We start from the raw sequence: 25,149 nt of genomic DNA on the forward strand, positions 1-25,149 counted from the left end.
TTCCATTCCACAAGCTCATCTGCGTTAGTGTCAACTTGTACTGGAAAAGATCATTACCCGATCTCTCTCACAATCACGGTTTCAACTTATTAGCATGCACGGATTCTCTGCCCATCATCTTCTTGAATTACATAATTGTCATTGGGGTAAAACCTGTATTGGGATGCTTCAAAGCCACATCCAACTTAGCGGGAAGCTTATCCACTGACAGCAATAAAACACAATTACCCACTGCAAAGCCTCGTGGTCTGGCCTTAACATCAAAGGCAGGTCTTTTTTGCTTTTGCTGAGCCTGCTTCAAATTCTCTGCTGCAGCTGTCCTTACTTCCTGCAGAGTTCTTTGCAGCTCACAGAAATATGCATTTACATCCTTGGGACAAGAGTTGTCAGTAAAGCGTTCCCAATTTGCTCTAGCTAAGCCCAAAGGACCTCTGATATCTCTACCAAGCAATAACTGATTTGGACTAAATCTGAGGCTTTTTTTTTTTTTTTTTTCTTGGACTGAATCACGGAGAAACAAGCGTCAAATATGGTGCAGCAGATCCCATGAATTTGAATCTTTTGGTACATAAAGACTTCAACAATTGTCCACCGTAGTTCTGAATGGCCCTCTCCACTAAACCATTGACTGGCTGAGGGTTATCACGCCACTACAGGGGCATGCTGAACCTCAATAACTCACAGAAAATTTTCATCACCTATGACATCAAATTAGGGGCTTGATCAGTCATTAGTACTTTCATCACGCCATATGTGGACACAAATTCCATTAAGGCCTTAGCTACTGACACAGATATGCAATGTTTCTCACACAAAAGGAAGCTTTAAAAGAAATCTGGTTGCATGGTCAACTATAACTACAATATACTGTTTTCCCGAACTACTTTTAGGTAAAGGACCTAAAATGTCCAAACTGACCCTTGCAAAGGGTTCATCAATTACTGGGTAGGGTCGTAGCTCACACCTAGTTCTATCAGTAGCGTGCCCAACCCGTTGACATACATCACATGTCTTGCAAAAATCCTTAACTGCTTTAGTCAACCCTGGCCAAAAAAACTGCCTTTGAATTCTTTCCATAGTCCTTCTTATTCCTAGATGTCCAGCCAATGGGACACTATGAGCCAGTTCTAAAATTTCTTCCCTGTACTTTCTTGGAATTATATGAGATTTTAATTTGTATTTGTTTTAATTTGCTAGCCACAGGGTCAGAAAGGTGAGGCAAATACCTCAAAATAATACTCCAATCTTTTTCATACCCATGCAACCTGAGGATGGCTCAGTCTCACTTCAACAAAACATTCTAGTTGTATTTGGGAAAAACAGTATAGGATGGAACATGGATTCAATTCCTTGTAGGGAAGATATCAAGACTTCAGGGAAGGATTTCATACACACTTGACTAGATTCGAATCCAGTAACACTTTAGAGACCCCACAAGATTTTTAAGGTAAAAGCCTTCTAGAGTCAAAGCTCTCATAACCAGACACTAAGGCTGTTTTTTCACAGCAAAATTGCACCAGTGTGAGCACGGGGAATATACCTGTGCATTCAAGGATTCTTCATGGCTCCTGAAGCTGCAGTATGTCTGCCTCTCTGTTGCGCCGGCACCGCCCGCGGTATTACTTTTGCTCCACGATTTTCAGAAATCGCTAGCAAGGTGGTACTTTTTAAATACCACTGTGAGACCTCGGTGCTGTAAAAAACCGCAGGAGCAGTACCAGAACAGAACTTTTGTATTTTTCCCGCCTTGCCATTCTGGCCCACCCAACGCTTTGTGTGCCAAAAGTGTGAGCTGGAAATGCAAGTGGCAAAGGAAGGGATGTGTGCTTTGAACACGTTAAGCAGAGGCTTGTGTGCAGCCCAAAGAGGAGAGATGGGGACACCCTCTGCTGAGATGCAGTGCCAAAAATCCATCTGGTGGACGGAGGGGGGCAGAGAGGAGAAGAGGTGAGCATGAAAGGAATCATGGTTTCCCAGCCGTCTGCGAAAAAGGGCTCCCTCCTCCTCTCCTAAATGGAGTCTAAATGGAGCAGCAGTGGCATAGGAGGTTAAGAGCTCATGTATCTAATCTGGAGGAACCGGGTTTGATTCCCAGCTCTGCCGCCTGAGCTGTGGAGGCTTATCTGGGGAATTCAGATTAGCCTGTGCACTCCCACACACACCAGCTGGGTGACCTTGGGCTAGTCACAGCTTCTCGGAGCTCTCTCAACCCCACCCACCTCACAGGGTGTTTGTTGTGAGGGGGGAAGGGCAAGGAGATTGTAAGCCCCTTTGAGTCTCCTGCAGGAGAGAAAGGGGGGATATAAATCCAAACTCTTCTTCTTTCACTGCAACCGTTGCAGAGGGGCTGCTGTCCCCCACTCACATGCTGTTCTCTTGTCCTGTCTGGGAAAGGCAAACTGCTCTTCATCCCCCCTCTTCCCTTTGTAAATCCACCATTTCTCCCTCCGTGAAAGTGAATGGTGGAATGCGGGGGAATGAGTGACAGAACCAGCGTCCATTTGAGTGACAGAGCCAGTGGCCATCAGAGTGCAGGAAATGGGGCAAATGAAAAAAGTCCTGTGCCCTTGAAGAAACAACTGGAGCAGCATAGGGGCAGAAGTGGGGGATACGTGAAGAATCACAAATCAGGGCAAAATTGATCCCAGGTCCACCCAGGTTCAATTTTGCCGTGAAAAAGTGGGCCAAGTCTCTAAGGTTTGAGTTCTACAGCAGACCAATATAGCTACCCTCTGAAACTATGCATGATGGATAATGAAAATCTGAACAAAAGAAGTTAACCCCACCTGAACAAACTGGTTCTCTAGCTTAATGGCTTATAGGTTCAAATCCAAGCTGGCCAGACAGACCCATCCTGCAAGGGCCCTTCCTCTTCCTTTCCTTGTTCTTGGGAAAGAGAAAATCTAACCCTCTGTCCAGAAACACCATCCTGCTTTCAGAAAATCATGAAAGACGATACTCTTGGTAAACTACCATTTATGCTGGATCCTGTTCTGTGTCTTCATAACATGTTACAACAACAGAGCAAACTTAAGTAGGTCTATCTACTCAGAATTCTACTCATACCTATTCAGCGGGGCTTACTTCCAGGAAAAAACAAAACACTGTGAAAGCAAACTGAAAAGCAAGCATTAATGAAAAGAAAAAGTCAGGTTTACTTCAATAGATGACTTGTGTCAACAAGAAGTCACTTGTAGATAAATAAATTAAACAATTCAGTGGCATTTGAGAGTGTGTGTGTGCTGACATGACACAGGTGACTCATGGCAACTCCATAGGGTTTTCAAGGCAAGAGGTGTTTGGAAGTGATTTATCATTGTCTGCCTCTCCATGGGGGGCAGTGGCGCATACATCAGCATAAGATTTCCAGATAGAATACATTTTTATTAGAGTCTCAGATGCAACTGTGGTCCTGATTTATTGTGCCACTATATTCGATGTTCGCTACCTACCTGAGTTAGATACAGGTTTCTAGAACAAAAGAGCAGCTGCGTAGCATCAGACCTATGGTCCATCTAGGCCAGTGTTCTGTTTCACAAAGTGGACACCCAAATTCCCCCAGAAGACCTAACAGTCAGGGACAGAGGCAAGATGCTCCCCAAATTTCTGCCAGCTATTACGGGTATTTATAACAGCATAAGTGTGACAGGTGCTGTCAAAGTGTCAAAATAGATGAGCAAATGTAACCCCCATGCCCAGAATGGGTTGGCCCAGAATGGGTTGACCCAGTAAGGGGGTGGAGACTCAGAGCAGCAGAAAGGCTGAAAGAGCTCTTTGCAGAAGACAAGGGTACCAGACTCGGACCTTGATTTCTATAAGCCCTTAACACCTTGTTAAGGTAATTGCAATATTGTTGGGAACTACTGGGAAGGTAGTTGTTGTTTTTGCTATGTTGTAAATGTTGGAGTTTATTGTTTCAGGGTTTTCTTTTGTGGTTGTAATGGGTGAGAGTTCTCCTGGAGACCTTCATCATGTTGCAACCTGTTCATCAAGCCCTTGGAGTCTTCAGGAGCCAGCCAACTTGCAAAGAAGAATTTGGACTTGGCAATATGAGTAGACTGTAAATAGAAGGACTTGAAATGCAACCTGAACAGGACCTTGAATTGTAACGTTAAATGTTGATGTTATATGTTATATGTAAAGAAAAGTAAACCATTTTGTTGTTTAAAAATTGTTGTTGCAACTCATTCCAAGTACTGCCCCACAGAACCCACAAGCTGAGGTTACACAAAATCTACATAACAGTTATATCCAATCTTGAACATGTGCCATGTGCAATATTAGTGCCGTGGGCAAACTAAGATAAGACACCTGCACCTGATAGGTAACTGTTTTGTATATATGTAGCAAAGAGAAAGCAAAGGAACGCCTTGAAATACCTGTTGTCTGGCGAAGCACTTTGTTAATCAGTATTGCAACAATAAAGGACCTTCTGAGTTGTTGACTGCATCTGAATGCTGTTCCTGCTTTGCATACTCTTTGGTGATCTACTCGTGTGTAACGCAACCACTGGTAAAATTGTCTACACTCCCCGTGGTCTTAAAGTGGAATGTCCTCTGAACATAGACGTTCCACTTATGCCCACCAAAGGCTATTAGCTAAAATGGCAATCCACCAAGAACTTTCAATATCTGAAGAAGCGAACTGTGACCCATGAAAGTTCATATCCTGCCAGAAACTTTGTTAGTCTTTAAGGCGCTACTGGACTTTTGCTCTTTTCTACTGTTTTGGAAGGTTAGAAGGAGAACAGTTAAGATTTATACCCCACCTTTCTCTCCTGTGTGTGTGTATGTGTGTGTGTATGTGTATGTATATAATTAGATAATGTCAAGCTGTCTTGCACCCATCAATGCCAAATTAAAAATCAGAATTCTAGTCCGTGCTTAGTTTTAGTTCTTTAGAAGGTGTCTTATTCGGAATCAGACCCTAAGTCCATTGAGGCCTGTATTGTCTACTCAGACTGGCAGTTGCTCTCCAAGTTCTCTCAGTGAGGTCTTTCATATCACCTACAGCCCAATCCTTTTAACGGGAGATGCTGGTGATTGAACCTGGAACCTTTTGCAAACCAGGCAGCTGCCATACCACTGAGCCACAGCCCTTCTTTCCACAGTCTCTCCGATACCTGCAGCCTTGCTACCTTTTTGTGTCCCTAGCGGATACTAGTGTTCTCTATTTACATAAAGGTTCCTCCCCCTCCTCTTATAAATATCTCAGCCATGACTGAACTGTTCCTCTAAAGCTCTTCCGCACATGCAGAATAATGCACATTCAATCCACTTTCACAATTGTTTGAAAGTGGATTTTGCTATTCCGCACAGTAAAAGCCAGCTTCAAAGTGCATTGAAAGTGCATTATTCTGCATGTGTGGAAGGGGCCTAGAGCCAAGCCATTCATTCTTGCAGAGACTGAACAACTGGTCAAGCTAGAAAAATAGCAATAATTTATGCTTGTATGTGCATCCACCCCACATTTGGTGAGTCAGACCACTGAAAGGGAGAAAGGGGAGTGTGCAGAGTCTTATTAGTGGCAGAAATTGGAGAGAGGCATTGTCAAGTCATAGCTGACTTATGACAACTGTATAGGGTTTTTAAGGCAAGAGACAATTTCAGGTGGTTTGCCATTGCCTACTTCTGTGGTCTCACGGACCATGGACTTCTTGGGTGGTCTCCCATACAAATAATAACCAGGGCTGACCTTAATCAACTTCCAAAATCAGACCAGCCTAGGCCATCCAAGAAGAAATCTACCCAGGGTAAAAATACAGGGAAACTAGGGTCTTTCTAAAAGAAGATTCAAGTCCCTTTACCAGTGTGGTGTAGCGGTTAAGAGTGGTGGACTCTTATCTGGTGAACTAGATTTGCTTCCCTGCTCCTCCACATGAAGCCTGCTGGGTGACCTTGGGTTAGTCATGATTCTTTCAGAACTTTGTCAGCCCCATCAACCTCACATGGTGTCTGTTGTGGGGAAAGGAAGGGAGGCAGTTTGTAAACCACTTTGAATCTCCTTAAAGGAAAGAAAGGTAGAGTATAAATCCAAACTCTTCTTCCTCTGTCTTGCATGTGCATGGATCCCCCAGCCTCTCAAAGGCCCATAACCCAGGAGCGGGAGGGCGGGGGAGGCAGGAGGTTGAGGAGCATCCAAATATACACCATCAAATATAAGTAGTGAGGGTATCTGTCAGACAATATTTATAACATATGGGGAAATCAGAGTATGACTAAAGGTGATTAACAAAGGCCAGGAGATGGCCTTTGGAAGGAAAAGGTAGAATGGTGAACCTTGAGAAAAGGAATAGAGAGAGGGGTTGAGGGGAGCCAATTGAAAGTAGGAGAAGAGTTAGAAAAACACTGAAATAATGGCTGAGCTGATTTCTTAAGTATGTCTATATGGTGCCAACCAAAAACAAATTCATACACAGTAACTTTTATTTGAAATCATGCAAGATCATATGCATTGTTTACTATGATTTAAAGGCATGCAGGATCCTATTGCACTTCCTGATAACACAATTTAACAACAAAGAGAGCAATCCTAACCAGGTCTACTCAGAATCCTACTCTATACTATTCAATGGGGCTTACTCCCTGGAATGGAGGGGGGGAAAGATGTACACAAACTTGAAAGCAAACTGAAAGGTAAACACTGACACATGAAACAAAAAAGTCAAACATTTCAGTATAATAGAAGACTTCTGAAAACAAAAGGAAAATGGGTTAGATATAGAGCAGTCCAGAGAGATTTCAGAAGCGAACAGAATTTATCCCAGCATATGTATTCATGCCGGAATACATTTTAGTAAGGTTCCATTGGGCTCCTGTTTTACTTGTTGCTACAGACTTCGCTACCAACCTGATTTAGATACACATTTCTAGAACAGAAGAGCAGCTGTGCAGAGACTTGTGGTCCACCCAGTCCAGCATCCTGTTTCACAAGGCAGATAGCTAGCTCCCCCTCCCCCACAAGGTCTATAAGCCAAGCACAGAGGTCAGAAACTCTTCAAATTTCTGTCCTCCAGCACAGGGATTTAGAAGGTTACTGCCTCTGAACATGGAGGATCCACTAAGCCCGTCAAAGACTATTAGCCACAATGTCAGTCCTTCATACATTCTCCAAATCTCCATTTAAAGTTAATTAAACTCATGGCCATAATAATATAAGAGCTGCCCACAGTGCTGAGGAAGAGGGGTAATCACACACAGAATAATTTGGCCAAAATGATGCTGAACCCCAGAATTGCAAGATTTTTCACCTTCAAATCACACTATGAATGTGTAGAATCCCCTTCATAACATGGACAAAAGAGGTAAGGCAAGCCCCCACATTTTATAACAACTGAATTCTAATGGTATGAGAACAGAGTATGTCTTAACCAGAACCAATTCAACAGCTGTATAGTTCTGGCTTGATTTAGCACAAGAACTCCAACCACTGAGTGAACATTTCTACAGTTTCCCCTTCTTCTGGTTCCTTTGATGGGAAGCAAGGTTGCTCGCCTGTGTGGACTTCATGATGCCGAGTGAGGTCGGGCTTGCGGCTGAAGCTCTTGCCACACTGAAAGCATTTATGCAGCTTTTCCCCTGTGTGGACTGTGTTATGTAAAACTAGGGAGTAATTTCGGCTGAAGCCTTTTCCACACTCCAAGCACTTATATGGTTTCTCCCCTGTGTGGGTTCTTTGATGGTAAGTAAGACATGAGTAGTTTCTGAAGCCCATATCACATTCGGAACATTTAAATGGTTTCTCCCCTGTGTGGATTCTCTGATGGGTAATAAGTCTTCTGCTGTAACTGAAACTCTTTCCACACTCAGAGCATTTATATGGTTTCTCTCCAGTGTGGACCGTCTGATGGCACACAAAGTTTCCCTTCCGGTTAAAGCTTTTGCCACATTCAGCACATTTATATGGCCTCTCCCCTGTGTGGATTCTTTGATGGGAATTAAGGGTGGAGCTTGCAGTAAAGCATTTCCCACATATCAAGCATTTATATGGTTTCTCCCCCTTGTGGATTCTTTCATGGGAAGTAAGTTGTCTGCTGTGACCAAAGCTTTTTCCACACTCAGAGCATTTATATGGTTTCTCCCCTGTGTGAATACTTCTGTGAAAAGTAAGGCTTATCTTCCGACTGTAGCTTTTTCCACAGTCTAGACATTTATGTGGTTTCTCTCCTGTGTGCACTCTTTGATGGGAAGTAAGTTGGTCCTTCTTTCTGAAGCTCTTTCCACACTCTGAACATTTATGTGGTTTGTCTGTGATGTGAACATCTTGATGTCTCTTGTGGCTTGATTTCACGGAAAAGCACTTTCCGCACTCTAGACATTTATATGGTTTCTCTTTAACCTGGCGTTCTTCCTTCCTTGGGCTGACAATTTGATTTCCAGCAAGGAACTCTTCCCACACTGAATGCTCACTTGTAGTCAGTGAAACCACATTCTGCTCCCTAGAATCCTCTCTGCTTTGCCAGTTGCTTGCTGTGGGGAGAAATAAAGGAGAAAATCATGTTAGGAATCCAAAGGTGCAACTGAGCATTCCATTAGATATCATGCCCAATTAATTCCTCACCCATTTCTTTAACATCTGTCACTTTGTTCTGAGGACCACATTGTCCTGTAATGTTCACTCTGCTCAACTTAGACTCATAGAGTTGGAAGGGGTCACAGAGGTCATCTGGTCCAACCTCCTGTTCAATGCAGGATCAGTCTGTTCTGGCACATTTCTGACAACATCCAGCTGCTGTTGGATGACTGCCAGTGAGGGGGAAGAAGCAGGGGGTTGGACTTGATGGCCCTTGGGATTTCTTTCGGCTCCATGGTCCCTTCTGCACATGCAGAATAATGTACTTTCAATTCACTTTCACAATTGTTTGCAAGTGGATATTGCTATTCCACACAGCTGCAAAGTGGATGGAAAATGTATTGAAAGTGCATTATTCTGCATGTACGGAAGGGTTCTATGATTCTAAGCCCTGTTGCAGGTTTCTCAACCATCTGAGGTTAGACAAGTGACCACCTGAGAGGGGACATGGCACCAAAACTTTGGAACTCCCTCTCCATGGAAGTTTGTCTGTCTCCCTCTATCATTGTTTTCCACTGGCAGACAAATAATTTTTTGTTTTATTAGGCGTACTCCTGATAACTGTCATTGGTCTTCCTCTCCAATAGTCAATCAGAAGCCTTGCTGGGCAAAAGCCCTAACTGGCTGTGTCCACTTCCTAAAAACACTTCACGGGTGCCAGAAAAGGTGTTGGTGAATCCCCACAAGCAACATGTTCGGCCCCCTAAAATAAATAGATGAAAAAACAATGTGCACCACAATGTAGCCCATACACAACGGAGAATGATCAGATGACCCTGGTACAGAGACACCACAGGCTCAGGCAAGAGAGGCAATATAAAGGCATGTTCTATCATGGTGAATGTTGACCATTCTAACTGGCAACAGATCTCGGGAGTCTCAGACAGAGATCATTCACATCACCCAAACCTCACTCCTTTTAATTGGAGATGGCGGGTATTGAACCTGCAGCTTTCTGCATGTCAAACAGTTATGAAGCAGGAACCTGAAGGGCAAAGCAAAAGGCAGGCTCTGCTCTAAAGAATCTCCCTCTTAGACCTTACTACTTCCTCATGACACAATCAAGTGTGGCTATGAGAAAGAGACTCGAAGAAAGTGCTTCAATTTTAGAAGGTCCTTCTGCTCCAAACACAGGGAAAGAAGAAAGAAGTGTAACATTTGTTAGTGGCATAGACAGCCAACATGGTGTAGTGATTAAGAGTGGTGGACTCTAAATTGGAGACCTGAGTTTGATTCCCCATTCCTTCCCATGAAGCCTGCTGAGTGACCTTGAACCAGTCACAGTTCTCACAGAACTTTTTAGCCCATGCAGAGCAAACAATGGCAAACCATCTCTGAACATCTCTTGCTTGAAAACCCTACATAGTCGCCATAAGTCAGCTGTGACTACATGACCCTTTCCACCACTAAAGCCAATTACTAAATATATGACCACGCTGTTATTATGTTTATACTTTAAGTATGGTTGCCTTGTAGGTTTTCTAGTTGGAATAGCAACAAATGCATTTTACAAATAAAGTGAGGGAAGAGAGTGTTGCAGATACCACCAAAAAGACAAATCAGTGGGTTCTTGATCAAATTAAGCCTAAACTGTGTCTAGCAGCTACAATGACTAAACTGAGGCTATCATACTTTGATTACATTATGAGAAGACATGACTCACTGGAAAAGATGATTATGCTAGGAAAAATTTAAGTCATCAGAAAAAGAGAAAGATCCGATATGTGATCGATGGTCCTCAGTTTGAAAGACCTAAGCAAGGCTGCTAACAATAGGACAATTTGGAGGACAATGATTCATCGGGCTTCCATGAGTCAGAAGTGACTTGATGGCACTTCACACACAGTCAAATGAACAATCAGTCGTGAGCAGCCTCAGTGACACCCCTATAGCACACTGATGCAGTGCACTGATGACTGCTTTCAGAAACCATCAACCAAAGGAAAGGGGATTGGATCCACCTGTGGATGGATTTCCCTCTGAAGCATATGTCTTTCTTGCCTCTGCCCTCCCTCTGTATTCTCCAGAATGCTGCTCTCTCCAAAGCAACATTTTGTGGGGTATCATGGGAGGCAGAAATCCTTCCATCCTCAGAAACGTTTTGGTGGTTCCAAGCCAGGAAGCCATACCCAGACAGGTCAGATTCCTGCAGTTCTCCTCCATGACTTCCTGGTACAGGGCCCTTTGACTCAGATCCAACAGAGCCCATTCCTCCTCTGAGAAATCCACAGCCACATCCTCAAAGCTCACCAACTCCTGAAAGTTACATAAAAGAAACATTTTGAACACACATGAAACTGCCTTATGCTGAATCAGACCCTTGGCCCATCAGCCTTTTCTGCTCAGACCAGCAGCAGCTCCCCTGGGTCTCAGGGGAAAGTCATTTACATCATCTGTCACCTGATCCTTTTACCTGGAGATGCTGGGGATTGAATTGGGGACCTGTTATGTGCCAGGCAGATGCTTTGCCTCTGAATCAGGCCCTTGATCTATCATGGTCAGTATTATCTACTCTGACTGGCAAGGGCTCTCCAAGGTCTCAGGCAGAGGTCTTCAGCATCACCTATCACCTGATCCTTTTAGCTAGAGTTGTCAAGGATTGAACCTGGGACCTTTTGCATGCAAAGTGGAGGCTCTTCCGCTCAGCCACAGCCTCTCCTTGCAGGTAGTGGCATTCAAGGCATTCCTGACAGGCAGCTTGGAGAAAAGGGAACAGACAGATTCTGTCAGGTCGAGTAGGAGGAGTCTGCTTCTTCTCCTACCTGATCTGGTTGCATGGAAATTCCTTCCATTCTACTGCAAAAAAGAGAAGGCCCAGAATAAATCACCGGAGTTATTCCCTCATCTGGAAGGGAGACAAAGCAGAGGAGAATATGAGTTATTGAGTTGGCAGCCTGGCCCAATAAAATCCTCTAGTTCTTTAAAGCCCTGAGTGGCCTGGAACTTGCATGCTCTAGGGGGAAAATTCACTCTTCCATGGAACTCCCTAAGAAGAAGATGAGTTTGGATTTATACCCCCCTTTCTCTCCTGTAGGAAACTCAAAGGGGCTTACAATCTCCTTTCCCTTCCCCCATCACAACAAACACCCTCTGAGGTGGGTGGGGCTGAGAGAGCTCCAAAGATCTGTGACCAGCCCAAGGTCACCCAGCTGGCATGTGTTGGAGTGCACAGGCTAATCTAGCTCCCCAGATAAGCCTCCACAACTCAAGTGGAAGAGCAGGGAATCAAACCTGGTTCTCCAGATTAGAGTGCACCTGCTCTTAACCACTACGCCACTGCTAAGTCATCAGGATTACTGGTGAAGACCCCACCATGTGTTGTGGCTAGGAGAAAATCAATACAAAATAGTGGCCAGGGATGCTTTAATAGCAGGAAGAAGAGGAACAGTCAACTTAGTCCAAGCAGGACTAGCTTAGTTCAAGCAGGACATCAAAAACATGTATGTATGTATGTATGTATGTATGTATGTATGTATGTATGTATGTATGTATGTATGTATGTATGTATGTATGTATGTAGCAATACAGCAAAACATCAGCATAAAACATATAATAATTAATACTTAGAATAATGATGACTTTAACAATTAACAATTAAAAATGGTGCCTTAGTAGTTATTCCCTTTAATCAAGAGAATTAACAGGTTGGAGAGGGAATTGCTCTTAACTGGGGCAAGACTGGTCCTGGAAAAGAGATAACGGTCTTCAGCAGCTGGCCCCTCATTTCCAGCCTTCCCTTCCTTCCAGGGGGATCCATGTCTGTGATCAAAAGCAAAAAAAGATAAATAGAATCCCTCTGGAAGGAAGGGCAGGTCGGAACTGAGGAGCCAGCACAAAAAAGGACTGCATGCACTTCAAAACTCGGTGGTCACAGGATGTGTGACCAGATCTAAGAGGATCAAAGAGTACATATGGAAGGAGATTGCCTCCACACCCTCTATGCCCGCTCTTCAGTTGCACTGGGCTGTCTTTACAGGGTCGTATGCTGAGTGAGGGCTCAATCGCTACAAAGTAAAAAGTTGGTTTGAACCATGCTGGCAGGGCCTGATGGGAATTGTAGTCCATAACATCTGGAGTGCCAAAGGTTCGCCACCGCTGTTAGCGGCAGACGAGGGCCTCTAACATACAGGCTCAAGGAAGTCAAAGCCCACAGTCTCCAGGCACATTTGAGACTTGAAATGCCTCCCACTCATCCTTACCCACTGAAGAAACCTCCTGGATGATTCCCTTGAGAACAGGTCTCATTTGAGTATCTCTTCCAGTTCTGTCTACCTTGGGGGAATCAGCAGCTGCTTCTGATAGCTCCTGCACCTGGAAAAGCAAAAAAGGATAACAGGAAGGAATGAAGAATTAGGAAAGGAATAGGGAAGACAATTCAATGGGTATACAGATGCAGAGGAAATAGGACTGCTTCTATCTAATGCTGACCCTTTCAATATGCACAAGCTCTGGCTGCAAAAAGATTAGAACTAGATTTCCAAATAAAGAAGGTACTGCTTTTAACAATTTTAGAAGTCAGTTTTATTGAGACACTGTTTGCTAGGTTGATATCTGAATTGTTTACTCAGACTGGCAATAGATTTCTAGGATCTCTGGTATTTCATATTACATACAGCCATGCCTGTTTAACTTGGAGATGCCAGGAATTGAACCTGGAACCTTTTATATGCCAGGCAGATGCTCTGCCTCTGAATCAGACCTTTGGTCCATCAAGGTCTGTATTATCTACTCTGGGACATTCAGCAGGCTAATCAGAGGCTCTACCACTGAACCACAGCCCCATCTCTGTATTCTCAAGTGTGTATTCTCAAACCCATTAAATGTTCCCCGGATGACATATTTCACCTGCTTTTCCTGCTTGATATTCTCTGCCTGACTCAGGAGGAAGCCTTCTGCCAGGGCCACTGCCTGGGAACTGGTCTCCGGCTCACATTCCCTGACCCAACCCTCCATCTCTGGGGGCAGGATGGCCAGGAACTGCTCTAGGATCACCAGGTCCAGTATCTGCTTCTTGGTGTGCCTTTCTGGCTTCAGCCACCGAAGACAAAGACCATGGAGTCGGTTGCAAACCTCACGGGGTTCCTTAGCTTCCCAGTAGAGAAACTGCCTGAACAGCTGGCGCTGCACTTCTGGGCCCTTGAAGTCCCCACGCAGAATCTTCTTTGCAGATCTCTCCCAGAATTCCCTACTGTTCACTGCATTAATGGCATCAGGGTCTCTTTCTGGTCCAGGCTCAGTTGAGTCTTGTTCATCCATATCTGATCAGTGCCCGAGCACAGTTTCAGATGAAGCCAAAAACTCTCCCGTACTCTGCTGGTCAATTCCTTTCTTAAAGGCAGAGCTGCCTCAGTGAGCCAGGTGTTCCTAAGTTCTGCAAAGCCAACATATTTTATTGATTGATTGACTGATTTTTATCCCACTGTATCCCAACAGGGCTCAGGGCAGGTCACAATACAATTCCAACAGTATGGCCATTTAAAATATAAACATTAAAATACATATAAGAACAATAAAATATATAGCACTATTTGTACTAAACCAACATTGCACAGATGTTAAAAATACAATAAATTATACTATCATGCTAAAACCAACACAACAGGTGTCAAAAGCTGATGGCGAGAAAAACTTCTCCCTCAGCTCCCTCTACTTGGAATTACTCAGAGGTCTGGGGAAAAAATATCCTGTCCCTTTAATATATAGAAGTGGGCAGCTGAAGCTTTTCAGGGTGTGGAGATAGATAACATCACCTGGTAGACTACATCTCTATTAAAAGGTCTAGTTCAGGGGTAGGGAACCTGCGGCTCTCCAGATGTTCAGGAACTACAATTCCCATCAGCCCCTACCAGGATGGCCAATTGGCCATGCTGGTAGGGGCTGATGGGAATTGTATGGGGGGGGGGGGAGGGCGGGGGCGGGGGCGGGGGGGGGGGGGGGTGGGGGGGGGGAGGGGTGGCGGGGGGGGGGCGGGGCGGTTGGGGGGGGGGGAGGGCGGGGGGGGTGGGGGGGGGGGGGGGGGGGGGGGGGGGGGGGAGGGGGGGGGGGGGGGTGGGGGGGGGGGGGGGTGGGGGGGGGGGGGGGTGGGGGGGGGGGGGGGTGGGGGGGGGGGGGGGTGGGGGGGGGGGGGGGTGGGGGGGGGGGGGGGTGGGGGGGGGGGGGGGTGGGGGGGGGGGGGGGTGGGGGGGGGGGGGGGTGGGGGGGGGGGGGGGTGGGGGGGGGGGGGGGTGGGGGGGGGGGGGGGTGGGGGGGGGGGGGGGTGGGGGGGGGGGGGGGTGGGGGGGGGGGGGGGTGGGGGGGGGGGGGGGTGGGGGGGGGGGGGGGTGGGGGGGGGGGGGGGTGGGGGGGGGGGGGGGTGGGGGGGGGGGGGGGTGGGGGGGGGGGGGGGTGGGGGGGGGGGGGGGTGGGGGGGGGGGGGGGTGGGGGGGGGGGGGGGTGGGGGGGGGGGGGGGTGGGGGGGGGGGGGGGTGGGGGGGGGGGGGGGTGGGGGGGGGGGGGGGTGGGGGGGGGGGGGGGTGGGGGGGGGGGGGGGTGGGGGGGGGGGGGGGTGGGGGGGGGGGGGGGTGGGGGGGGGGGGGGGTGGGGGGGGGGGGGGGTGGGGGGGGGGGGGGGTGGGGGGGGGGGGGGGTGGGGGGGGGGGGGGGTGGGGGGGGGGGGGGGTGGGGGGGGGGGGGGGTGGGGGGGGGGGGGGGTGGGGGGGGGGGGGGGTGGGGGGGGGGGGGGGTGGGGGGGGGGGGGGGTGGGGGGGGGGGGGGGTGGGGGGGGGGGGGGGTGGGGGGGGGGGGGGGTGGGGGGGGGGGGGGGTGGGGGGGGGGGGGGGTGGGGGGGGGGGGGGGTGGGGGGGGGGGGGGGTGGGGGGGGGGGGGGGTGGGGGGGGGGGGGGGTGGGGGGGGGGGGGGGTGGGGGGGGGGGGGGGTGGGGGGGGGGGGGGGTGGGGGGGGGGGGGGGTGGGGGGGGGGGGGGGTGGGGGGGGGGGGGGGTGGGGGGGGGGGGGGGTGGGGGGGGGGGGGGGTGGGGGGGGGGGGGGGTGGGGGGGGGGGGGGGTGGGGGGGGGGGGGGGTGGGGGGGGGGGGGGGTGGGGGGGGGGGGGGGTGGGGGGGGGGGGGGGTGGGGGGGGGGGGGGGTGGGGGGGGGGGGGGGTGGGGGGGGGGGGGGGTGGGGGGGGGGGGGGGTGGGGGGGGGGGGGGGTGGGGGGGGGGGGGGGTGGGGGGGGGGGGGGGTGGGGGGGGGGGGGGGTGGGGGGGGGGGGGGGTGGGGGGGGGGGGGGGTGGGGGGGGGGGGGGGTGGGGGGGGGGGGGGGTGGGGGGGGGGGGGGGTGGGGGGGGGGGGGGGTGGGGGGGGGGGGGGGTGGGGGGGGGGGGGGGTGGGGGGGGGGGGGGGTGGGGGGGGGGGGGGGTGGGGGGGGGGGGGGGTGGGGGGGGGGGGGGGTGGGGGGGGGGGGGGGTGGGGGGGGGGGGGGGTGGGGGGGGGGGGGGGTGGGGGGGGGGGGGGGTGGGGGGGGGGGGGGGTGGGGGGGGGGGGGGGTGGGGGGGGGGGGGGGTGGGGGGGGGGGGGGGTGGGGGGGGGGGGGGGTGGGGGGGGGGGGGGGTGGGGGGGGGGGGGGGTGGGGGGGGGGGGGGGTGGGGGGGGGGGGGGGTGGGGGGGGGGGGGGGTGGGGGGGGGGGGGGGTGGGGGGGGGGGGGGGTGGGGGGGGGGGGGGGTGGGGGGGGGGGGGGGTGGGGGGGGGGGGGGGTGGGGGGGGGGGGGGGTGGGGGGGGGGGGGGGTGGGGGGGGGGGGGGGTGGGGGGGGGGGGGGGTGGGGGGGGGGGGGGGTGGGGGGGGGGGGGGGTGGGGGGGGGGGGGGGTGGGGGGGGGGGGGGGTGGGGGGGGGGGGGGGTGGGGGGGGGGGGGGGTGGGGGGGGGGGGGGGTGGGGGGGGGGGGGGGTGGGGGGGGGGGGGGGTGGGGGGGGGGGGGGGTGGGGGGGGGGGGGGGTGGGGGGGGGGGGGGGTGGGGGGGGGGGGGGGTGGGGGGGGGGGGGGGTGGGGGGGGGGGGGGGTGGGGGGGGGGGGGGGTGGGGGGGGGGGGGGGTGGGGGGGGGGGGGGGTGGGGGGGGGGGGGGGTGGGGGGGGGGGGGGGTGGGGGGGGGGGGGGGTGGGGGGGGGGGGGGGTGGGGGGGGGGGGGGGTGGGGGGGGGGGGGGGTGGGGGGGGGGGGGGGTGGGGGGGGGGGGGGGTGGGGGGGGGGGGGGGTGGGGGGGGGGGGGGGTGGGGGGGGGGGGGGGTGGGGGGGGGGGGGGGTGGGGGGGGGGGGGGGTGGGGGGGGGGGGGGGTGGGGGGGGGGGGGGGTGGGGGGGGGGGGGGGTGGGGGGGGGGGGGGGTGGGGGGGGGGGGGGGTGGGGGGGGGGGGGGGTGGGGGGGGGGGGGGGTGGGGGGGGGGGGGGGTGGGGGGGGGGGGGGGTGGGGGGGGGGGGGGGTGGGGGGGGGGGGGGGTGGGGGGGGGGGGGGGTGGGGGGGGGGGGGGGTGGGGGGGGGGGGGGGTGGGGGGGGGGGGGGGTGGGGGGGGGGGGGGGTGGGGGGGGGGGGGGGTGGGGGGGGGGGGGGGTGGGGGGGGGGGGGGGTGGGGGGGGGGGGGGGTGGGGGGGGGGGGGGGTGGGGGGGGGGGGGGGTGGGGGGGGGGGGGGGTGGGGGGGGGGGGGGGTGGGGGGGGGGGGGGGTGGGGGGGGGGGGGGGTGGGGGGGGGGGGGGGTGGGGGGGGGGGGGGGTGGGGGGGGGGGGGGGTGGGGGGGGGGGGGGGTGGGGGGGGGGGGGGGTGGGGGGGGGGGGGGGTGGGGGGGGGGGGGGGTGGGGGGGGGGGGGGGTGGGGGGGGGGGGGGGTGGGGGGGGGGGGGGGTGGGGGGGGGGGGGGGTGGGGGGGGGGGGGGGTGGGGGGGGGGGGGGGTGGGGGGGGGGGGGGGTGGGGGGGGGGGGGGGTGGGGGGGGGGGGGGGTGGGGGGGGGGGGGGGTGGGGGGGGGGGGGGGTGGGGGGGGGGGGGGGTGGGGGGGGGGGGGGGTGGGGGGGGGGGGGGGTGGGGGGGGGGGGGGGTGGGGGGGGGGGGGGGTGGGGGGGGGGGGGGGTGGGGGGGGGGGGGGGTGGGGGGGGGGGGGGGTGGGGGGGGGGGGGGGTGGGGGGGGGGGGGGGTGGGGGGGGGGGGGGGTGGGGGGGGGGGGGGGTGGGGGGGGGGGGGGGTGGGGGGGGGGGGGGGTGGGGGGGGGGGGGGGTGGGGGGGGGGGGGGGTGGGGGGGGGGGGGGGTGGGGGGGGGGGGGGGTGGGGGGGGGGGGGGGTGGGGGGGGGGGGGGGTGGGGGGGGGGGGGGGTGGGGGGGGGGGGGGGTGGGGGGGGGGGGGGGTGGGGGGGGGGGGGGGTGGGGGGGGGGGGGGGTGGGGGGGGGGGGGGGTGGGGGGGGGGGGGGGTGGGGGGGGGGGGGGGTGGGGGGGGGGGGGGGTGGGGGGGGGGGGGGGTGGGGGGGGGGGGGGGTGGGGGGGGGGGGGGGTGGGGGGGGGGGGGGGTGGGGGGGGGGGGGGGTGGGGGGGGGGGGGGGTGGGGGGGGGGGGGGGTGGGGGGGGGGGGGGGTGGGGGGGGGGGGGGGTGGGGGGGGGGGGGGGTGGGGGGGGGGGGGGGTGGGGGGGGGGGGGGGTGGGGGGGGGGGGGGGTGGGGGGGGGGGGGGGTGGGGGGGGGGGGGGGTGGGGGGGGGGGGGGGTGGGGGGGGGGGGGGGTGGGGGGGGGGGGGGGTGGGGGGGGGGGGGGGTGGGGGGGGGGGGGGGTGGGGGGGGGGGGGGGTGGGGGGGGGGGGGGGTGGGGGGGGGGGGGGGTGGGGGGGGGGGGGGGTGGGGGGGGGGGGGGGTGGGGGGGGGGGGGGGTGGGGGGGGGGGGGGGTGGGGGGGGGGGGGGGTGGGGGGGGGGGGGGGTGGGGGGGGGGGGGGGTGGGGGGGGGGGGGGGTGGGGGGGGGGGGGGGTGGGGGGGGGGGGGGGTGGGGGGGGGGGGGGGTGGGGGGGGGGGGGGGTGGGGGGGGGGGGGGGTGGGGGGGGGGGGGGGTGGGGGGGGGGGGGGGTGGGGGGGGGGGGGGGTGGGGGGGGGGGGGGGTGGGGGGGGGGGGGGGTGGGGGGGGGGGGGGGTGGGGGGGGGGGGGGGTGGGGGGGGGGGGGGGTGGGGGGGGGGGGGGGTGGGGGGGGGGGGGGGTGGGGGGGGGGGGGGGTGGGGGGGGGGGGGGGTGGGGGGGGGGGGGGGTGGGGGGGGGGGGGGGTGGGGGGGGGGGGGGGTGGGGGGGGGGGGGGGTGGGGGGGGGGGGGGGTGGGGGGGGGGGGGGGTGGGGGGGGGGGGGGGTGGGGGGGGGGGGGGGTGGGGGGGGGGGGGGGTGGGGGGGGGGGGGGGTGGGGGGGGGGGGGGGTGGGGGGGGGGGGGGGTGGGGGGGGGGGGGGGTGGGGGGGGGGGGGGGTGGGGGGGGGGGGGGGTGGGGGGGGGGGGGGGTGGGGGGGGGGGGGGGTGGGGGGGGGGGGGGGTGGGGGGGGGGGGGGGTGGGGGGGGGGGGGGGTGGGGGGGGGGGGGGGTGGGGGGGGGGGGGGGTGGGGGGGGGGGGGGGTGGGGGGGGGGGGGGGTGGGGGGGGGGGGGGGTGGGGGGGGGGGGGGGTGGGGGGGGGGGGGGGTGGGGGGGGGGGGGGGTGGGGGGGGGGGGGGGTGGGGGGGGGGGGGGGTGGGGGGGGGGGGGGGTGGGGGGGGGGGGGGGTGGGGGGGGGGGGGGGTGGGGGGGGGGGGGGGTGGGGGGGGGGGGGGGTGGGGGGGGGGGGGGGTGGGGGGGGGGGGGGGTGGGGGGGGGGGGGGGTGGGGGGGGGGGGGGGTGGGGGGGGGGGGGGGTGGGGGGGGGGGGGGGTGGGGGGGGGGGGGGGTGGGGGGGGGGGGGGGTGGGGGGGGGGGGGGGTGGGGGGGGGGGGGGGTGGGGGGGGGGGGGGGTGGGGGGGGGGGGGGGTGGGGGGGGGGGGGGGTGGGGGGGGGGGGGGGTGGGGGGGGGGGGGGGTGGGGGGGGGGGGGGGTGGGGGGGGGGGGGGGTGGGGGGGGGGGGGGGTGGGGGGGGGGGGGGGTGGGGGGGGGGGGGGGTGGGGGGGGGGGGGGGTGGGGGGGGGGGGGGGTGGGGGGGGGGGGGGGTGGGGGGGGGGGGGGGTGGGGGGGGGGGGGGGTGGGGGGGGGGGGGGGTGGGGGGGGGGGGGGGTGGGGGGGGGGGGGGGTGGGGGGGGGGGGGGGTGGGGGGGGGGGGGGGTGGGGGGGGGGGGGGGTGGGGGGGGGGGGGGGTGGGGGGGGGGGGGGGTGGGGGGGGGGGGGGGTGGGGGGGGGGGGGGGTGGGGGGGGGGGGGGGTGGGGGGGGGGGGGGGTGGGGGGGGGGGGGGGTGGGGGGGGGGGGGGGTGGGGGGGGGGGGGGGTGGGGGGGGGGGGGGGTGGGGGGGGGGGGGGGTGGGGGGGGGGGGGGGTGGGGGGGGGGGGGGGTGGGGGGGGGGGGGGGTGGGGGGGGGGGGGGGTGGGGGGGGGGGGGGGTGGGGGGGGGGGGGGGTGGGGGGGGGGGGGGGTGGGGGGGGGGGGGGGTGGGGGGGGGGGGGGGTGGGGGGGGGGGGGGGTGGGGGGGGGGGGGGGTGGGGGGGGGGGGGGGTGGGGGGGGGGGGGGGTGGGGGGGGGGGGGGGTGGGGGGGGGGGGGGGTGGGGGGGGGGGGGGGTGGGGGGGGGGGGGGGTGGGGGGGGGGGGGGGTGGGGGGGGGGGGGGGTGGGGGGGGGGGGGGGTGGGGGGGGGGGGGGGTGGGGGGGGGGGGGGGTGGGGGGGGGGGGGGGTGGGGGGGGGGGGGGGTGGGGGGGGGGGGGGGTGGGGGGGGGGGGGGGTGGGGGGGGGGGGGGGTGGGGGGGGGGGGGGGTGGGGGGGGGGGGGGGTGGGGGGGGGGGGGGGTGGGGGGGGGGGGGGGTGGGGGGGGGGGGGGGTGGGGGGGGGGGGGGGTGGGGGGGGGGGGGGGTGGGGGGGGGGGGGGGTGGGGGGGGGGGGGGGTGGGGGGGGGGGGGGGTGGGGGGGGGGGGGGGTGGGGGGGGGGGGGGGTGGGGGGGGGGGGGGGTGGGGGGGGGGGGGGGTGGGGGGGGGGGGGGGTGGGGGGGGGGGGGGGTGGGGGGGGGGGGGGGTGGGGGGGGGGGGGGGTGGGGGGGGGGGGGGGTGGGGGGGGGGGGGGGTGGGGGGGGGGGGGGGTGGGGGGGGGGGGGGGTGGGGGGGGGGGGGGGTGGGGGGGGGGGGGGGTGGGGGGGGGGGGGGGTGGGGGGGGGGGGGGGTGGGGGGGGGGGGGGGTGGGGGGGGGGGGGGGTGGGGGGGGGGGGGGGTGGGGGGGGGGGGGGGTGGGGGGGGGGGGGGGTGGGGGGGGGGGGGGGTGGGGGGGGGGGGGGGTGGGGGGGGGGGGGGGTGGGGGGGGGGGGGGGTGGGGGGGGGGGGGGGTGGGGGGGGGGGGGGGTGGGGGGGGGGGGGGGTGGGGGGGGGGGGGGGTGGGGGGGGGGGGGGGTGGGGGGGGGGGGGGGTGGGGGGGGGGGGGGGTGGGGGGGGGGGGGGGTGGGGGGGGGGGGGGGTGGGGGGGGGGGGGGGTGGGGGGGGGGGGGGGTGGGGGGGGGGGGGGGTGGGGGGGGGGGGGGGTGGGGGGGGGGGGGGGTGGGGGGGGGGGGGGGTGGGGGGGGGGGGGGGTGGGGGGGGGGGGGGGTGGGGGGGGGGGGGGGTGGGGGGGGGGGGGGGTGGGGGGGGGGGGGGGTGGGGGGGGGGGGGGGTGGGGGGGGGGGGGGGTGGGGGGGGGGGGGGGTGGGGGGGGGGGGGGGTGGGGGGGGGGGGGGGTGGGGGGGGGGGGGGGTGGGGGGGGGGGGGGGTGGGGGGGGGGGGGGGTGGGGGGGGGGGGGGGTGGGGGGGGGGGGGGGTGGGGGGGGGGGGGGGTGGGGGGGGGGGGGGGTGGGGGGGGGGGGGGGTGGGGGGGGGGGGGGGTGGGGGGGGGGGGGGGTGGGGGGGGGGGGGGGTGGGGGGGGGGGGGGGTGGGGGGGGGGGGGGGTGGGGGGGGGGGGGGGTGGGGGGGGGGGGGGGTGGGGGGGGGGGGGGGTGGGGGGGGGGGGGGGTGGGGGGGGGGGGGGGTGGGGGGGGGGGGGGGTGGGGGGGGGGGGGGGTGGGGGGGGGGGGGGGTGGGGGGGGGGGGGGGTGGGGGGGGGGGGGGGTGGGGGGGGGGGGGGGTGGGGGGGGGGGGGGGTGGGGGGGGGGGGGGGTGGGGGGGGGGGGGGGTGGGGGGGGGGGGGGGTGGGGGGGGGGGGGGGTGGGGGGGGGGGGGGGTGGGGGGGGGGGGGGGTGGGGGGGGGGGGGGGTGGGGGGGGGGGGGGGTGGGGGGGGGGGGGGGTGGGGGGGGGGGGGGGTGGGGGGGGGGGGGGGTGGGGGGGGGGGGGGGTGGGGGGGGGGGGGGGTGGGGGGGGGGGGGGGTGGGGGGGGGGGGGGGTGGGGGGGGGGGGGGGTGGGGGGGGGGGGGGGTGGGGGGGGGGGGGGGTGGGGGGGGGGGGGGGTGGGGGGGGGGGGGGGTGGGGGGGGGGGGGGGTGGGGGGGGGGGGGGGTGGGGGGGGGGGGGGGTGGGGGGGGGGGGGGGTGGGGGGGGGGGGGGGTGGGGGGGGGGGGGGGTGGGGGGGGGGGGGGGTGGGGGGGGGGGGGGGTGGGGGGGGGGGGGGGTGGGGGGGGGGGGGGGTGGGGGGGGGGGGGGGTGGGGGGGGGGGGGGGTGGGGGGGGGGGGGGGTGGGGGGGGGGGGGGGTGGGGGGGGGGGGGGGTGGGGGGGGGGGGGGGTGGGGGGGGGGGGGGGTGGGGGGGGGGGGGGGTGGGGGGGGGGGGGGGTGGGGGGGGGGGGGGGTGGGGGGGGGGGGGGGTGGGGGGGGGGGGGGGTGGGGGGGGGGGGGGGTGGGGGGGGGGGGGGGTGGGGGGGGGGGGGGGTGGGGGGGGGGGGGGGTGGGGGGGGGGGGGGGTGGGGGGGGGGGGGGGTGGGGGGGGGGGGGGGTGGGGGGGGGGGGGGGTGGGGGGGGGGGGGGGTGGGGGGGGGGGGGGGTGGGGGGGGGGGGGGGTGGGGGGGGGGGGGGGTGGGGGGGGGGGGGGGTGGGGGGGGGGGGGGGTGGGGGGGGGGGGGGGTGGGGGGGGGGGGGGGTGGGGGGGGGGGGGGGTGGGGGGGGGGGGGGGTGGGGGGGGGGGGGGGTGGGGGGGGGGGGGGGTGGGGGGGGGGGGGGGTGGGGGGGGGGGGGGGTGGGGGGGGGGGGGGGTGGGGGGGGGGGGGGGTGGGGGGGGGGGGGGGTGGGGGGGGGGGGGGGTGGGGGGGGGGGGGGGTGGGGGGGGGGGGGGGTGGGGGGGGGGGGGGGTGGGGGGGGGGGGGGGTGGGGGGGGGGGGGGGTGGGGGGGGGGGGGGGTGGGGGGGGGGGGGGGTGGGGGGGGGGGGGGGTGGGGGGGGGGGGGGGTGGGGGGGGGGGGGGGTGGGGGGGGGGGGGGGTGGGGGGGGGGGGGGGTGGGGGGGGGGGGGGGTGGGGGGGGGGGGGGGTGGGGGGGGGGGGGGGTGGGGGGGGGGGGGGGTGGGGGGGGGGGGGGGTGGGGGGGGGGGGGGGTGGGGGGGGGGGGGGGTGGGGGGGGGGGGGGGTGGGGGGGGGGGGGGGTGGGGGGGGGGGGGGGTGGGGGGGGGGGGGGGTGGGGGGGGGGGGGGGTGGGGGGGGGGGGGGGTGGGGGGGGGGGGGGGTGGGGGGGGGGGGGGGTGGGGGGGGGGGGGGGTGGGGGGGGGGGGGGGTGGGGGGGGGGGGGGGTGGGGGGGGGGGGGGGTGGGGGGGGGGGGGGGTGGGGGGGGGGGGGGGTGGGGGGGGGGGGGGGTGGGGGGGGGGGGGGGTGGGGGGGGGGGGGGGTGGGGGGGGGGGGGGGTGGGGGGGGGGGGGGGTGGGGGGGGGGGGGGGTGGGGGGGGGGGGGGGTGGGGGGGGGGGGGGGTGGGGGGGGGGGGGGGTGGGGGGGGGGGGGGGTGGGGGGGGGGGGGGGTGGGGGGGGGGGGGGGTGGGGGGGGGGGGGGGTGGGGGGGGGGGGGGGTGGGGGGGGGGGGGGGTGGGGGGGGGGGGGGGTGGGGGGGGGGGGGGGTGGGGGGGGGGGGGGGTGGGGGGGGGGGGGGGTGGGGGGGGGGGGGGGTGGGGGGGGGGGGGGGTGGGGGGGGGGGGGGGTGGGGGGGGGGGGGGGTGGGGGGGGGGGGGGGTGGGGGGGGGGGGGGGTGGGGGGGGGGGGGGGTGGGGGGGGGGGGGGGTGGGGGGGGGGGGGGGTGGGGGGGGGGGGGGGTGGGGGGGGGGGGGGGTGGGGGGGGGGGGGGGTGGGGGGGGGGGGGGGTGGGGGGGGGGGGGGGTGGGGGGGGGGGGGGGTGGGGGGGGGGGGGGGTGGGGGGGGGGGGGGGTGGGGGGGGGGGGGGGTGGGGGGGGGGGGGGGTGGGGGGGGGGGGGGGTGGGGGGGGGGGGGGGTGGGGGGGGGGGGGGGTGGGGGGGGGGGGGGGTGGGGGGGGGGGGGGGTGGGGGGGGGGGGGGGTGGGGGGGGGGGGGGGTGGGGGGGGGGGGGGGTGGGGGGGGGGGGGGGTGGGGGGGGGGGGGGGTGGGGGGGGGGGGGGGTGGGGGGGGGGGGGGGTGGGGGGGGGGGGGGGTGGGGGGGGGGGGGGGTGGGGGGGGGGGGGGGTGGGGGGGGGGGGGGGTGGGGGGGGGGGGGGGTGGGGGGGGGGGGGGGTGGGGGGGGGGGGGGGTGGGGGGGGGGGGGGGTGGGGGGGGGGGGGGGTGGGGGGGGGGGGGGGTGGGGGGGGGGGGGGGTGGGGGGGGGGGGGGGTGGGGGGGGGGGGGGGTGGGGGGGGGGGGGGGTGGGGGGGGGGGGGGGTGGGGGGGGGGGGGGGTGGGGGGGGGGGGGGGTGGGGGGGGGGGGGGGTGGGGGGGGGGGGGGGTGGGGGGGGGGGGGGGTGGGGGGGGGGGGGGGTGGGGGGGGGGGGGGGTGGGGGGGGGGGGGGGTGGGGGGGGGGGGGGGTGGGGGGGGGGGGGGGTGGGGGGGGGGGGGGGTGGGGGGGGGGGGGGGTGGGGGGGGGGGGGGGTGGGGGGGGGGGGGGGTGGGGGGGGGGGGGGGTGGGGGGGGGGGGGGGTGGGGGGGGGGGGGGGTGGGGGGGGGGGGGGGTGGGGGGGGGGGGGGGTGGGGGGGGGGGGGGGTGGGGGGGGGGGGGGGTGGGGGGGGGGGGGGGTGGGGGGGGGGGGGGGTGGGGGGGGGGGGGGGTGGGGGGGGGGGGGGGTGGGGGGGGGGGGGGGTGGGGGGGGGGGGGGGTGGGGGGGGGGGGGGGTGGGGGGGGGGGGGGGTGGGGGGGGGGGGGGGTGGGGGGGGGGGGGGGTGGGGGGGGGGGGGGGTGGGGGGGGGGGGGGGTGGGGGGGGGGGGGGGTGGGGGGGGGGGGGGGTGGGGGGGGGGGGGGGTGGGGGGGGGGGGGGGTGGGGGGGGGGGGGGGTGGGGGGGGGGGGGGGTGGGGGGGGGGGGGGGTGGGGGGGGGGGGGGGTGGGGGGGGGGGGGGGT

The 25,149-nt window shown here is 65.2% G+C and overlaps 1 protein-coding gene across 1 annotated transcript in view; it reads right to left on the reverse strand.

The window, feature by feature from the left end:
- LOC125428579 (putative zinc finger protein 66) overlaps window positions 1-25,149 on the reverse strand; it is a 206,604-nt gene that overhangs the window by 14,794 nt on the left and 166,661 nt on the right. The window contains exons 3-7 of the mRNA XM_048488934.1: window positions 13,417-13,460; window positions 12,771-12,882; window positions 11,334-11,416; window positions 10,701-10,827; window positions 7,494-8,468 (exon numbers count right to left, since the gene is read on the reverse strand). Coding sequence (XP_048344891.1) covers window positions 7,494-8,468; window positions 10,701-10,827; window positions 11,334-11,416; window positions 12,771-12,882; window positions 13,417-13,460 — 1,341 coding nt within the window. The remainder of the gene's footprint in view (window positions 1-7,493; window positions 8,469-10,700; window positions 10,828-11,333; window positions 11,417-12,770; window positions 12,883-13,416; window positions 13,461-25,149) is intronic.

The sequence above is a fragment of the Sphaerodactylus townsendi genome, linkage group LG03, assembly GCF_021028975.2.
Source record: "Sphaerodactylus townsendi isolate TG3544 linkage group LG03, MPM_Stown_v2.3, whole genome shotgun sequence".
Taxonomy (NCBI): Eukaryota; Metazoa; Chordata; class Lepidosauria; order Squamata; family Sphaerodactylidae; genus Sphaerodactylus; species Sphaerodactylus townsendi.